Source organism: Myxine glutinosa, chromosome 6 (genome assembly GCF_964187855.1).
Source record: "Myxine glutinosa chromosome 6, kmMyxGlut1.1, whole genome shotgun sequence".
In the NCBI taxonomy this organism is placed as follows: Eukaryota; Metazoa; Chordata; class Myxini; order Myxiniformes; family Myxinidae; genus Myxine; species Myxine glutinosa.
Window position 1 is genome coordinate 169,872,935 of NC_136266.1, and position 14,599 is coordinate 169,887,533.

Below are 14,599 nucleotides of genomic sequence, written 5' to 3' on the forward strand. Positions count from 1 at the left end.
TGCCTATCTTGTATCAAAAAAATTGAAAACATGCCAATGAGGAATAAAATTACAGAAAGAGTTACTTTACACTGGAATGGGAGATTTTTAAATTTTAAATTACCGAAATCTCTCTTGCCCAGCTGTATCCCACAATTGCAGTTTGACCCTTTTTCCAGGCTCGAGCTCCAAGAGACGAGAGAAAAAGTCGACTCCAACAGTTGGGTCTGACACCTGTTGACAGAGGAAGGAACAATTCGGCAAGACAAGAAATACATCTCGATATATTTGAGGATGAATCTAAAGTCAGGATGAGAAATAAGGTGAAAAATGGAAGGAAGTCAAAGAGTATAGTTCAGCAAGGTAAAACAACATTTGCAGGATATCCTGTTAGGGGTCATATATTTATTTTGTGTCCATGGGAAGGAAAGGAAAGGTGAGTTTAGATCAGTGTGTACATGGTACATATAGTGGTCAGGGCTTTTCCAAGTATCACCAAATCCTGAGCCATGATCTTTATTTATTACCGCCATTAACCCTTTCTAACCAATCGCCATTAACTCTGGGGGAGAATGGGGTTACCAGATGGTCCTTTCGGAGAGAGAGTGAGAGTGGATTGAAAGACATATTTCAGGTGTTTGAGCAGCTTGTGATTTTGTCAAGGTCTGAAGAGAGGGAAGAGACCTGCCTGTCTTAAGGATAATATCATGGCAGAGGGTGGAGTAATCAGCAAAGAGATAAAGAGGATTTTCCAGAACCTCAGGAAATAAGACTGCACCCAGAACACTGCCTTGGGGGCACTGCAGCCTTGACAGGGATGAAAGGATTCCTTTGAGAGCCACACGTTGGCTAGGAGAGGAAGTCGGTAGGCCACGTGTGGAGTTGGCCTTGGGTGTCATAGGCAGAGAGATTGGAGAGAAAGACAGCATTTCAGACTGTATCAAAAGCACATCCAGAGAGACAGCTCTGATCTCATGTCTGACATTGAGGGCCTCCATCCATCCAGTGAGACAGCTCTGATCTCATGGCTGACATTGAGGGCCTCCATCCATCCAGAGAGATGGCTGTGATCTCATATCTGACATTGAGGGCCTCCATCCATCCAGAGAGACAGCTCTGATCTCATATCTGACATTGAGGGCCTCCATCCATCCAGAGAGATGGCTCTGATCTCAAGTCTGACACTGAGGGCCTCCATCCATCCAGAGATATGGCTCTGATCTCATGTCTGACATTGAGGGCCTCCATCCATCCAGAGAGATGGCTCTGATCTCATGTCTGACATTGAGGGCCTCCATCCATCCAGAGAGATGGCTCTGATCTCAGGTCTGACATTGAGGGCCTCCATCCATCCAGAGAGATGGCTCTGATCTCAGGTCTGACATTGAGGGCCTCCATCCATCCAGAGAGATGGCTCTGATCTCATGTCTGACATTGAGGGCCTCCATCCATTGTTGGGAGAGTATAAATCAGCATCTGCAAGGTCAGACTGAAACCAAGCTGTGATCTGAAATGAGGTTGTTGGAGAAGAGGAAGGATTTCATATCAACTGTGATGATGGATTCCATGACTATGCTGATGATGGGAAGTAAGCTGATACATCTGTCGATTTCAAAGCAGATGGAAAATGATGTGGGACAAATGGTAGGGTGAAAAGGCAGGGAGAGGATGTGTAAAAGCAGCAGAGCAGAATTTTAGAACACGTGAGCTGATAACATCCAGATCAGTTGCAGACTCAGAGTCGAGGATTGAATAAACCTTCTCCACCTTCTCAGATGCAAAAGACAGAGTCCAGGAGCAGTTGGGTATGATAGGGCAGGATGGGTACCAAGAGTGAGGGGTTGGGGGGACAAGATTTGGAAGCAAACACAGAATTGAGGCATTCGGCCTTCTCACGAGCGGAATAGGCTGTGATGCAATTTGAATAGGGGGAAGGGATGGAAGGAGAGCATATTCCAGAGACGGACTTAACAAGGCGCCACCCGGTTTTAGAGGAGGGAGACGAGTTTGAAAGTTCATTTTTGAGGTTAGACAAATATTGTTTTCTGGATCTCCTGCGAGTGGGCACACACTTGTTGCGGACTTTTTGGAATGCACCTAGATTGCCTTCGGTTGGATTTGCCTTCCAGGAAGAGAAGGCAAGTTCTTTCAGAGCAACTACCTCAACACAGGATTCAGTGTACCATGGGTGGAAAGAAGGGTAGGATAATTGAAGACGAGATGGAATGAATCTGTGCATGAGAGCGAGCAGGTTTCTGTTGAAGAATTTCCAGGCTGAGTAAACATCAGGGGCAGTAGATATGGGAGACCAGTCCTGAAGAGAGATGGCTGCTTGCAGTTCTTGCCAATTTGCCTCAGTTAACTGCCAGGCCAAACTCGCCGACTTTGAGGCAGCTTCTGAAAATAGCCAGAGCGATGTTGACTTTCACAAGCATATGATCAGATGAACCAGTTGGAGCAGAGGAAGAGCAGGAGACGTTTTCAGGGAAGTTTTTCATCACCAGGTCCAGAAGGGAGGATTTGCCATCGAGATTAATCCGGGTTGGAATGTTCACAGCTTACATCGGTCCCATGGAGTCACAGAAGTCCTTTGCTGAAGCGCCACGGCTGGTGAGAGAGGAACCCACACCCAGCCAAATTGCATGATGACAATTGAAATCACCACATATGAGGAAGAGAGAGTTGGGATGTATGGTTAAAAGTTTGTCCATGTTGTCTGAGAGAGATGTAGATGGAGTCGTCACTGTTTGGAGGACAGTACAATACACAGACGAACAAGAGGTGGAAGCGGAGGGTAAGTCTCAGCCAGAGGTCCTCATGGGAGACGGAAGGTGTAAGATCAGTACAACTGCAGTGAGAAATGGAGTCATTGATGTAAAGTGCAACTCCACCACTGCGGTGTGGTTCATGCCTATCAAATCAGAGCAGACAATAACCGGGGAAAGACACTAAGGAGTCAGGGACATCTTGTGGGAGGAAGGATTATGTTGAACCGATGATGTCTGGTTTAACGGCAGTGGCCTAGATTGAGAGATGTCAGGTTAGAGCGGAGACCTTGGATCATTGAGGACCACACAATTAGAGACAGGGAGGTGGAGGTGTTGGGAGGGTGCAGGATGGGGGATGAGGGTTAAGGTTTGTGGGGGCAGGATGAGGCTTTAGGGGGGAGGAGGGGTGGAGTGGGGTGCGTGGGAAGGTTTGAGTGTATGGGGTTTGTGGGAAGGTTTGTGTGTATGGGGTGTCGGGGAGGGTTTGAGAGGGTGGTGTGAGGGGGAATTATTTAGGGGATGGGATGAGGGGAGGCATTGAGAGGGTGGGGTGAGGAGGGATGCAGAAAGGGGGGACATGAAGCTATGAGGATGCTTATTCTGATTCAAAATTCCAAACTTTGACAAACAGAGATAAAGATGATGGGATGGGAGACAAGATCACTTGGAGGGGTGGAGGGCCAGACCAAAAGATCATTTAAGGCATGTAAAAATATTGTGCTGTATGTGCGGGGGATGGTTGGTGGACCAAGCACTTAGCTGACAAACAGCTCTGCAAAATAATCCTCGTGAAGAAGAAGAAGAGACATATACCGTGGTGGAGAAAGAAAGCACTTGTGACATTTCTGAAGGCGATTCACAGGTTGAAATGCATTTTTTAAATGAATTTAATGCATTAAAAGGAAGAAGAAGCGTTTATATTTAATGTAGATTCCGTTTGGACAAGAGGGGGGGGGGGGGGGGGGTGTAAAACCAGAAACAGAATGGAAATTCAAGTGGGAATGACAATCGTTATGGAGTGAAAAAGGATAATGTTAAAGAGGTAGAAGCAAGATACCCGGGAAGAAGGAAGCAAAACGAGGAACACGGAGGAACGGGAAATTCAAATTCAAATTCACATTTTCTATCCGAGGAAAGGTTGTGTTAGGCCTGGAACAACACAAAACGAATTAACATGAAATATTCCATGGGATACAACAGCACCACCTAGCCGAAGACACAACAACGCAAATACATGACAAATCCGGTTCGGAAAAGTCAGCTTTAGTGGGGCGGAAATGAGCAGCAGCTAAGATTTTCAAATATTGGTTTCTTTTGTGAGTTGGCGCACCATCATGACCAACCTATCACTTCTGGATGTTGTGGAGACCAATGCTCGGAATACTCTTCGCAAAATTAACCGAAAGACTAGACGTGCAGTGTTTGCTCAATCTTGCTGCAGACAAATATGCTGCAGACAAGACCTTTGATCAGTATTCCAGCATTACTCATTTCGTTGGCCTTGCTCTCAACCCTTCCTAGAATCCAGTTACCCTTTGCTGTTAATGGAAGAAGTTATTTTGGTTTTTTTCTCTCAGTTGTAGAATCATCTGACAGTGTCAATCCAATCCTACTCTTCTTTCCACCATTACAAGATAGTAGGACACTGCTCTACAAAAAGTGTTTGTTTCCTCCGCCACCGAAGGTGGATGGAGGTTCGGTTTTCATCCCTGTCCGTCTGTTTGTCTGTGAACAAGATATCTCAAAAAGTTGTGGACGGATTCGGATGAAACTTGGGGGACAAGTTTCATATGTGACAAGGAAGAAATGTTTCAATTTTTGGGAAGATCCGGATTCGGATCAGATAATTTTTTAAGTGCTTCTTCATCACTGAATGATCGGGATAAAAACGATATATAGCACGATATCTCAAAAGGTTGTGGACGGATTCGGATGAAACTTGGTGGACCTGTTGGGTGTCTGACAAGACCGAATGAGCAGCAGCTAAAGTGGATCGGGCGAAATCGGGCGAAAAGATCGAGAGATCGGGTGGATGAGTGGATGATGGATGGATCGGGATCGGGTGGATGATCGGGTGGATGACTTGGTGGATGAGTTGGTTCGGTGACAAGAACAAGCTGATTAGATTCTGGTTCAGGTCCTAATCCAGATACGGCCTATCGGTGGGATACAAAACATAAACTGTTCACCTGGCGGAGGTGTGCTCTCCACTGAGTGCTGTTCTAGTTTCTTCTGCACTTGCATGGAAGGTGGTGGATGCTGCAGGTTGCTGAATCATGGCTGATTAGGCTGAACAAATTTTAAACTTCCAAAAAAGTTCTAAAACCACACTGGATTTCAAAGTTTAATATAGAATGTGGTAAAATCATCTAAAGCACCTTGACATAGGTATTTCGAAACGTGGCGAAATGTGATGAAGTACAATGTTGTTTTTATTGCACAGCTTACTGAATCTGCAATACAAATAAGGGAAACACACCTGCACAAACCTTCCCTCTGTGAAGCGACGAAGCAGTGAAGATTTGCCCACAGTTGAGTCTCCCACCAGGATTATTCGAAACTGGTATAACCAGATTGCCTCCATATCTGTTGTGATAGAATGATGTTACTGAAAAGCCACCGCAATGGAACAATCACGTAAAGGCAGCGATGCTTGTTTGAAGTTCCCTTTCTTTAAAACTCCCCAAAGATTGCTCGTTCAACAACAAGCTGCAAACTAGAACGGCACTCGGTAGAGAGCATACCTCCGCCAGGTGAACAGTTTATGTTTTGTATCCCAGAGTAGACCAGAAAATCACAATACTGAACAATCACATTTAATCAAAATCATCCGTCGACAACTTTTTGAGATATCCTGCTTTGTATCGTTTTTGGCCCGATATTCCAATGGTGAAGAATCACTTAAAATATTCTACGAGCTGGATCCGGATCCGGATCTTCACCAAAATTGAATCGATTCTTCCTAGTCAGACACACAACCTTTCCAACAAGTTTCGTCCAAATCCATCCATAACTTTTTGAGATATCCTGCTATGTATCGTTTTTGGCCCAATCCCCCAATGGTGAAGAATCACTTACAAAAATTCGAGTAGCCGGATGCGGATCCGGATCTTCACCAAAATTGAATCGATTCTTCCTAGTCAGACACACAACCTTTCCAACAAGTTTCGTCCAAATCCATCCATAACTTTTTGAGATATCCTGCTATGTATCGTTTTTGGCCCCATCTCCCAATGGTGAAGAATCACTTAGAATATTCTACGAGCTGGATCCGGATCCAGATCTTCACCAAAATTGAATCGATTCTTCCTAGTCAGACACACAACCTTTCCAACAAGTTTCGTCCAAATCCATCCATAACTTTTTGAGATATCCTGCTATGTATCGTTTTTGGCCCAATCCCCCAATGGTGAAGAATCATTTAAAAAATTCGAGTAGCCGAATCCGAATGTGGATCTTCACCAAAATCTAATAGTTTCGTCCTTGTCACATACGCTACATTTCTGCCAAATTTCGTCCGAATCCGTTCACAACTCTTTGAGATATTTTGTTCACAAACAATCAGACAAACAGGGGTGAAAACATAACCTCCATCCACCTTTGGTGGCGCAGGTAAAATGGAAGTGTTGTAGGAAGAGACCTTACCATTTAATATACCTTACCGAAGTAGGTGAACTAACGCTGGCACCATGACCAAACTCCTGCCCTGGGAAGGCAATGGCAAACCACCCAGAATAACCCTTGCCGATAAACTGCTTCAGCAGCAACAACGCTGTATGAAGAATATGGTATATTGTGGCGGACACGAAAGCACTGACGCGGTGACATCACCCCGCACACCAAGTGGGGATGGGCCTGGGCCCTGGGGCCACGCCAGGGAGAGAGGCGTGGCCTCACGATATACGCGGAGCGCGCAGCCCTGAGCAGCTTAGTGCTGCAGTTTGAGTACTTTGAATAAAGACTCTTTTATGAACCGCGTTGTCCGCTTGCTCTTTGCGTAAGCATTAGCGTGCGCAGCATCGCGCTTCATATGGTGACCTCGACGTTGGATCTGCCGTAGCGATCCTTCCGAACACGACGCCATTGCAATGGCCAACGACAAGGCAATGGCGATTAAACTTCCCGAATTTTGGGAGGCCCAGGCCGAAGTCTGGTTCGTTCAAGCCGAAGCCCAATTTCAGCTTCGGCGCCTCACCAACGACGACCTGCGCTACTGCCACGTCGTCGCCTCCCTCGGGCCCGGCACGGCCGCTCGAGTTGTGTCCGTCCTTCGCCACCCACCGGACGGCCACAAGTACGAGGCACTCAAGCGACTACTCCTAGCCACGTTCGGCCTCACGGACGACGCACGGGCCGACCGCCTCCTGGATCTCCCCGAGCTCGGCGACACGCGCCCGTCGGTCAGAATGGACCATATGCTGTCACTGTTGGGTGACGAAGCCCCCGGTTCTCTATTCCGGGCGCTTTTCCGTCGCCAACTTCCAGCGCAGGTTCGCCTCGCGTTGGCCGGGACCGGGCTAACGGAACCCCGAGCATTGGCGGCCGAGGCGGACAAGTACTTCGCCGCTTCGGACACGCGGGCGAGAGTCGGCGTGGCCGTCACGGCCCTCGTGGCTGATGCTGCTAATGCTGCTGATGCTGCTGTTCCACAGCATCAGCTTATACAGCATACGCAGCATGCTGATACGCACCTCGTGACCGCCGCCACGCCCCGCCCACCGCCGCGGCGAAAACCGCCACCGCGGGGAAACCCGCCAACTCCACCGGCCTGGCGGAGCCAGCCGCGCTCCTCCAGCTCCACCACCTGGTGCTGGTTCCACGCCAAGTTTGGCCACGAGGCTCGGCAATGTCATCCGCCATGCTCCTTCAACAGGTCGGGAAACGCCCGGGCCGGCACTCAATAGTGGCGATGAGCGCCGGCCGTTCGAGCAGCCTGCTGTTCATAACGGACACCTCATCCGGGCACCGTTACCTGTGCGACACGGGAGCGCAGGTGAGTGTCGTTCCCGCCGGCACGTCAGACAAGCACGCCGCGGGCGGGGGCCCAGCGCTGCTTGCCGCGAACGGGACGCCCATCCGTACGTACGGAAAACGCTGCCTCTCCCTGCGGTTCGGAGGGCAGGTTTTCCGATGGACGTTCGTCACCGCCGACGTGCCCATGGCACTGCTTGGCGCGGACTTCCTGTGCGCTAATGGGCTCCTGGTCGACGTAAAGCGCAGACGTCTTGTCCAGGCCGAGACGTTCAGCTCGCTCGCTTGTGCGCTGCCCAGCTCGTCGAGCAGCTCAACGAGCGGCTTGCCAAGCGGTTTGCCGAACGGTTCGGTTCCGGCCACGTTGGTCTGTACGCTTCCGGCAGCGGACGCATTCACTCGCCGGCTTCCCGGCCCTCACGCGGCCCACCTTCTCGGTGGGGGCCGTCAAGCACGGGGTGGCCCATCACATCCCCACCGTCGGGCCACCGGTCTACGCCCGGGCACGCCGCCTCGAGCCGACGAAGCTGGCGGTGGCAAAAGCGGCGTTCGCTACCCTGGAGCGACTCGGCATCGTTCGGCGCTCAGAGAGCGCTTGGGCGTCGCCGCTGCACATCGTGCCGAAGCCCGGCGGGGGATGGCGACCGTGCGGGGACTATCGCCGTCTCAATGACGCCACCACCCCCGACCGCTACCCCGTCCCCCACATTCAGGACTTTTCCGCCCGTTTGGCGGGCATGTCCTTCTTCTCGAAGGTGGACCTCATACGCGGCTACCATCAGGTCCCCGTCAGGCCGGAGGACGTCCCGAAGACGGCGGTCATCACGCCATTTGGACTCTTCGAGTTCCTGCGGATGCCCTTCGGTCTGAAGAATGCGGCTCAGGCGTTCCAGCGACTGATGGACAGCGTCCTGCGCGACTTGGATTTTGTCTACGTCTACCTGGACGATATCCTCGTCGCCAGCGCGTCCCGCGAAGAGCACCTACGCCACCTCCGCACGCTCTTCGAACGCCTGGGCCAGCATGGCCTGATTGTGAACCCCGCAAAGTGCCGGTTCGGCGCCGCCATAATCGATTTTCTGGGGCACCGTGTCACCAGGCACGGAGCCGTCCCCCTGCCGGCCAAGGTGGAGGCGGTGAAGGGGTTTCCGCGCCCCCGCACGATCAGAGGGCTGCAGGAGTTCCTGGGCATGGTGAACTTTTACCATCGGTTCCTGCCCCGTATCGCCCAGCTCCTGCGCCCCCTGCACGAAGCTCTCCGAGGTAAGCCGGGCAAAGGCGACGTTACCTGGACCGAGCAGATGGACACGGCGTTCACGGGCGCGAAGCTCGCCTTGGCTAACGCCACCATGCTCGCGCACCCGGCACCCGATGCACCTATCGCCCTCACCACCGACGCCTCGGACTACGCGGTGGGCGCGGTGCACGAGCAATGGGTGCGTGGAGCTTGGCAACCGCTGGCGTTCTTTAGCCGGCAGCTTCGCCCGCCCGAACGCCGTTACAGTACCTTCGACCGCGAGTTGCTCGGGCTTCACTTGGCGGTCAGGCACTTCTGCCATCTGCTCGAGGGCCGTGCGTTCACGGCCTTCGTCGACCACAAGCCGCTGATCTTCGCGATGGGCAAGGTCACCGAGCCGTGGTCGGCCCGGCAGCAGCGTCACCTCTCGGCCGTGTCCGAGTACACGACGGACATCCGGCACGTCGCGGGGAAGGACAACCCGGTGGCGGATTGCCTTTCCCGGGCCGTCGCCCACGCAGTCCACCTCGGCATCGACTATGCCCGGATGGCAGCGGACCAGGCCGCTGACCCCGACGTCCAGGCCTTGCGGACCGCCGTCACGGGCCTCCGTGTCACCGAGGTGCCGTTCGACGGCGCAGGCGCAGCCCTCTTGTGCGACGTCTCCCTCGGGCGTCCTCGCCCCATCGTGCCCGCGGGCTGGCAGCGCCAGGTGTTTGACGCCATCCACGGCCTGTCCCACCCGGGCGCGAGGGCCTCCCAAAGGTTGATCGCCGACAAGTTCGTCTGGCATGGCCTCCGGAAGGCCGTCCGCGGCTGGGCCAGGACGTGCCTCGCGTGCCAGCGCGCCAAGGTGCACCGGCACACCCAGGCCCCGTTGGCCCCGTTCACGGTGCTGGAACGCCGGTTTGACCACGTCCACGTGGACCTGGTGGGACCTCTGCCCCCCTCGCGGGGTTTCACCCATGTCCTCACCATGGTGGACCGCACCACCCGGTGGCCGGAGGCCGTGCCCTTGGCGTCGACGACGGCGGCGGATGTCGCGCAGGCTTTCATCGCCACCTGGGTCACCCGGTTCGGCGCCCCCTCAGACATCTCGTCCGACCGTGGCCCCCATTTCACCTCGGAGCTCTGGGGGGCGGTCGCGCAGGGGCTCGGGGTCCGGCTGCACCGAACCACGGCATACCACCCCCAGGCTAACGGCCTGTGTGAGCGATTTCACCGCTCATTGAAGGCCGCGCTCCGGGCCACCCTCCGCGATGGCGGCTGGGTCGACAGGCTCCCCTGGGTCCTGCTGGGCCTCCGGACGGCGCCCAAGGAGGACCTGCGCGCATCCGCGGCGGAGTTGGTCTTCGGGCAACCGCTGCGGGTGCCGGGCAAGTTCCTCCCCGACTCCACGGCACCATGGTCCGCGGCACAGCAGCGCTCCGCTCTGCAAGAGACCGCCCAGAGGTTCGCCCCGGTGCCAACGGCATGCTACGGGCACCCACCGACGCACGTCGCCCCGGAGCTTCGCACGGCGGAGTACGTCTTTGTCCGTCACGATGCCCACCGGACACCACTGCGGCCCCCGTACGACGGGCCTTTCCGCGTGCTGGAGACCGGGGCGAAGCACTTCACCCTGGACATCGGCGGTACTCCTGACCGCGTTTCTGTAGACCGCCTCAAGCCGGCCCACCTCGACGTGGACCATCCACCGCCAGTGGCCCGACCCCCGCGTCGGGGCCGCCCCCCTGCGGGCGGACCCCGGCACCGCCCAGCCCCGCCGCCACGCCGCCCCCCGGTCCTGCTGCCGGAGGCATCCCAGATGGCATCCCTGCATCCCAGACGCCGCCAGTCGCCAGGGGGCGCTTCGGCCGGGTCATCCGTTTGCCCCGCAAACTGACCCTTCAGGTGCGCGGGGATTCTGGGGGGGCGCGTGTGGCGGACACGAAAGCACTGACGCGGTGACATCACCCCGCACACCAAGTGGGGATGGGCCACGCCAGGGAGAGAGGCGTGGCCTCACGATATACGCGGAGCGCGCAGCCCTGAGCAGCTTAGTGCTGCAGTTTGAGTACTTTGAATAAAGACTCTTTTATGAACCGCGTTGTCCGCTTGCTCTTTGCGTAAGCATTAGCGTGCGCAGCATCGCGCTTTAATATCAATATATATATACGTTGTTATGGTCACATGACCGTACCTGCCCATTACCTGCATGGCGGTTAGTGGTTTAAACCCAAGTGCCGCTCCAAATCCTCCCTCCCAGATTTAGCCTCGCGATTCCGAAGGGCAGCTTGGTGTTAACTAATGGTGCCTTGTCTCCCAAATTCCCAACTACCCACATATAATATGGGAGAATCGTTTGCATGAAACACAAACCGATTGCAACCCACATACACAAAGGAGTGACGACGCACCAGTGCTTTGCGAACAACATTGAGGAAAGCCCGAACTTTCTTGACAATGTCTGGTTTTCTGATGATGCCCATATCCTTCTTTACGGGGATGTCAGCTACAACTGAAGGATCAATATCTGAAGGACAATGTCTACAGAGGAAGGCCACAATCCATTGAAGAACTCAAAGCAACAATTATCAATGAAATTCAAATGTGGGGAGCATGTCCTTTATGCGCAGTTGGTCCGGGTCTATTTAAGGTAATCTGTGCCAAAAGTTGTGCCATCTTTTTTTGTTTTGTTTTCTTCAATAGAAGATCGAGGCTCGTGTAAGAGCTAAAGATCACAAAAAGATCACATTGATCACAAAAAGACAAACTTACACATAAAACACATGACAAAGGAAGCGGGAGAACAAGATGGAGACCAGGGACATCTGGATATCTGTGGGAGGGAGGGCTTGGGGGGAGGAGGAGGGGGGGGGGAGGTGGGAGTGGGAGAGGTAAAAAAAAACACATGGACACTGCTAGGACTTCCAGGATAGAAGTCGGTATTTCAAAAAGGTGTATCTGGGTGAATTAGTGGGGGTAGAAAAGATCGAGGTTTTGTATGGGGGAACATAAGAGATGGTGGTGAACAGCTGTTTTGACGACCTGGAGGGAGGAGTGAGATTCAAGAGAGTGAGGGAGTTTATTCCAGAGGCGGGGTTGCCAGAGGCGGGGGAGGATGTGTGGGGAGGGGAGAGGAGGGTGCATGGGGAGGTGAGGAGAGAGGAGGGTGCGTGGGGAGGGGAGAGGAGGGTGTGTGGGGAAAAGACAGAACGGTATGTGGGGAGGGGGAGGAGGATGTGTGGGGAGGGGGGAGGGGCGAGGAGGATGTGTGGGGAGAGGAGGGTGTGTGGGGAAGTGAGAGGAGGATGTGTGGGGAGAGGAGGGTGTGTGGGGAAGTGAGAGGAGGATGTGTGGGGAGAGGAGGGTGTGTGGGGAAGTGAGAGGAGGGTGTGTGGGGAGAGGAGGGTGTGTGGGGAAGTGAGAGGAGGATGTGTGGGGAGAGGAGGGTGTGTGGGGAAGTGAGAGGAGGGTGTGTGGGGAGGTGAGATCTGCTTCATGAGAATAAATCAAAAATCAACTTTAGTATTTTAATCATCTAGTATATTGTCCTTTTATATAAAAAAAAATATTGTTAAGTAAAACAAGGGAGAAATGGAGGTGTAAAAGAAAGCAGTTGTCAAACCGTTTCCCTTTTGCCCCATTGATTTCAATGTTAAATTGGGGTTATCCCAAAACTCTCATTTTCATACTACTGGTATGTACATACAACCTGAACAAATTCCAAATTCCTGAACTCTCAGCCAAGTATCCTGTGTCGGAGTGATGATTGCCCAGGATTGTAACCCTTTCCAAAGGAACTGCTTCGGCACATCCGATGCTCTGTAAAAGAGTATGGTGGATGAAAACATGAATTATGCAACATCCTCAGTTACATCAGATTTCATTTCGTTTATGCAGAATATGAATGTGCGCAAGAGTGATTGTAACAGCAGTAAACTTTTTACGGCGTAGCCCATCGGGCAGAGCCGTCAAGAACAGTGTTTGTTCGTCTCTATGTATGTATTTATGTATGTATGTCCCCTCAAACGTATACCAATCAGAGCTTAGGATCTGGTCACATGACATGGTGATGTGATTACGTCTGATGTCATTACGGCGGTACAGCGGCTGACTCTTCACGCACCGCCATTTTGATTTATATGCCGTTTATGCCAAACATATCGTCGAACCTGTCATATAATCACAATCGCCATGCTCTACCTTTACGCTTTTCATTCAGTGTGAAACACAAACAAACCGATTGTTAAAACGACCATCAAATAGCGAAAGCATCGGCGTTATGGCTCTTCCAACAAAACCGTACGTCCCCAACCCTTGTGGGGTATAATCTAGATTACAGTAGATCTTCGCTCAGTTCTGTAAGTAAAACTTACCTCACGGATGTCGGGATTCTTTCAAATTTCTTAGTTTAATGTTATAAGCAGCATTAGCGACTGTTTAAAAAGCTAATCATGTGTGTTTGTGGTTTATAATCTTTTACAAGCCCGGCTACGCCGCTGTTCGACTTTTGGTCTTGTTTTTATTTAAAGAAGCCATTTAAGCAGATCCTTCTCGGATAATATAATGGACTAACACACAAAAGGATGTATAATGGTGACATCTGATTGCAAAAAGTTTATAAACGTGGAATGGTAACGTTTGTTTGCAAACATTTAAATTGGCCTCTAAACTAGCTTATTGTATGATGTAAATCTTACTTCACTTCACTTCACTTCAGTCTTAATCCTCTGCACACCACATGAAGAAAAATCAGCCATCACTTTTTAAATAAAATTTCAATATTAAATAATTCACACAAATGTAAGCTATTATTTTTTGTAATAAATTAATTTGAGGAGTTGTTGTCGTGTTCAGGGTGAATAACACCGCCTCTGAAAGGATGGACTGAACAGGCGTTAACTCCCTCAGACTGTGTCAATTATTGCGGACTTCACGCTCATGCGCGGGGACGGAGGAGAATCATGGGAACCTTTAAGCTTTAATAACCAAACGGGTTTATACCCGAACAAAACAAAATAACTGGAGATGAATTCAACAATAACTATATACAATGAGGTAAAATAAATCTAAAGAAAACCAAGGAGCCTCATATCGGACACAAGCACAGCCAGGGAAAGGGATGAAATTGCGTGATTTATGAATTTGAGGAGTTGGGTGGTAGCGTGGTAGCTCCACTCCTCTTGTGGTAGTGGTGTAGGGGAGGATGGCCGCAGAGCAGGTGATGTGATTGGCAGGACGATGGGCAGGATGATGAGACAGAGGACGATGAAGAGGAGATGAGGATATGAGCAGGACGATGAATAGGCAGCAGGCAGACGAACACAAACACAGGTAATCTGAACCAAAATCGAATCAGCTTGCTCTTGTCGCCTAACCAACTCAACCACCTAGTTGTCATAATCTGTCCATAACTTTTTGATATACCATGCTATATATCAGTTTTAGCCCCATCACTCAATGGTGAAGAATCACTGAAAATTATCTGATCCGGATCCGGATTCAAATCTTCATTCAAATTGAATCAAGTCTTCCTTGTGACACACCCAACCTGTCCACCAACTTTCGTCCGAATCTTTCCGCAACTTTTTGAGATATCCTGCTATATGTCGGTTTTAGCCCCATCTATCCCCCAATAGTGAAGAATCACTTGATAAAT

At 51.5% G+C, this 14,599-nt stretch overlaps 1 protein-coding gene across 2 annotated transcripts in view; it reads right to left on the minus strand.

The window, feature by feature from the left end:
- The window catches only part of LOC137412687 (ras-related protein Rab-39B-like), a 53,367-nt gene that overhangs the window by 23,314 nt on the left and 15,454 nt on the right, over window positions 1-14,599 (minus strand). Inside the window, exons 2-4 of one of the 2 annotated variants that reach the window (XM_068097973.2) lie at window positions 12,653-12,762; window positions 5,227-5,333; window positions 104-213 (exon numbers count right to left, since the gene is read on the minus strand). In XM_068097973.2, coding sequence (XP_067954074.1) covers window positions 104-213; window positions 5,227-5,331 — 215 coding nt within the window. In that variant the 5' untranslated portion in view covers window positions 5,332-5,333; window positions 12,653-12,762. Of the gene's footprint in view, window positions 1-103; window positions 214-5,226; window positions 5,365-12,652; window positions 12,763-14,599 lie in introns of those variants that run through there. The other variant, XM_078780876.1, reaches the window with a different exon arrangement.